The following is a 575-nucleotide window of genomic DNA, read 5'->3' as shown; positions in this document are numbered from 1 at the left end:
AGCTTGTTAAGTGTCATTTACAACTCTCTACAACTGATGTCAGGGTAGAGCCAGCCTTCCTCTCCGAGGACCACTTTCGTTGTGTGCACTGGTCTGGTTCTGTGTCAGGATGACAAATAGTTCACTTACACGTGTCGCAGTCCATCACACTGTGGATAATGTACCCCACAGATGGACAAGGTTGAAACAGAGAAGACCTTCCCTCTCAGTAAATCAGACAATCCGGAGGACCAGGTCAAACCCATGGACTGGGCCAACGAGGGCTTCCTGCCCATAGGAGAGACCAGACTCAAACCTACACAAACTGGTGAGCACCAGACAAGACCAACTACTCTTTGTGTGCTTTCCTCATATTAAACCATGATCATAATTTTCTAGAGCAAGGATCAAACATATAATGAAAAAAATTATTTTGTGTGTATTTCTGCAGATGGTAATCCTTTAGCCCACAGTGTCTTGCGTAATTCACTGCCTGAGGACTTCTCCACTGCAGAGCTACAAGGAGTGAGCCTCTGTAAAAACAAGGCGGCCTCTGAAGAGCCCTACAGCAGAGGTACAGTTCAACAGTCGGAGTA

The 575-nt window shown here is 46.3% G+C and overlaps 1 protein-coding gene across 1 annotated transcript; it reads left to right on the top strand.

Annotated features, from left to right (window-relative positions):
* Positions 1–47: 47 nt before the first annotated feature.
* Positions 48–553, top strand: LOC103399624 (DNA (cytosine-5)-methyltransferase 3B-like; the record flags this gene model as incomplete). The annotated part of the gene is made up of 2 exons (XM_017031122.2): positions 48–307; positions 431–553. Coding segments are annotated over exons 1-2 (259 nt in total), but the record flags the coding sequence as incomplete, so codon positions are not given.
* Between the last annotated feature and the right edge of the window lie 22 nt (positions 554–575).

This window comes from Cynoglossus semilaevis, unplaced genomic scaffold (assembly GCF_000523025.1).
Source record: "Cynoglossus semilaevis isolate Cse_v1.0 unplaced genomic scaffold, Cse_v1.0 C18892212, whole genome shotgun sequence".
Taxonomy (NCBI): domain Eukaryota; kingdom Metazoa; phylum Chordata; class Actinopteri; order Pleuronectiformes; family Cynoglossidae; genus Cynoglossus; species Cynoglossus semilaevis.
Note: the sequence above shows the minus strand (reverse complement) of the source record. Positions and strands in the feature narration are given on the sequence as shown.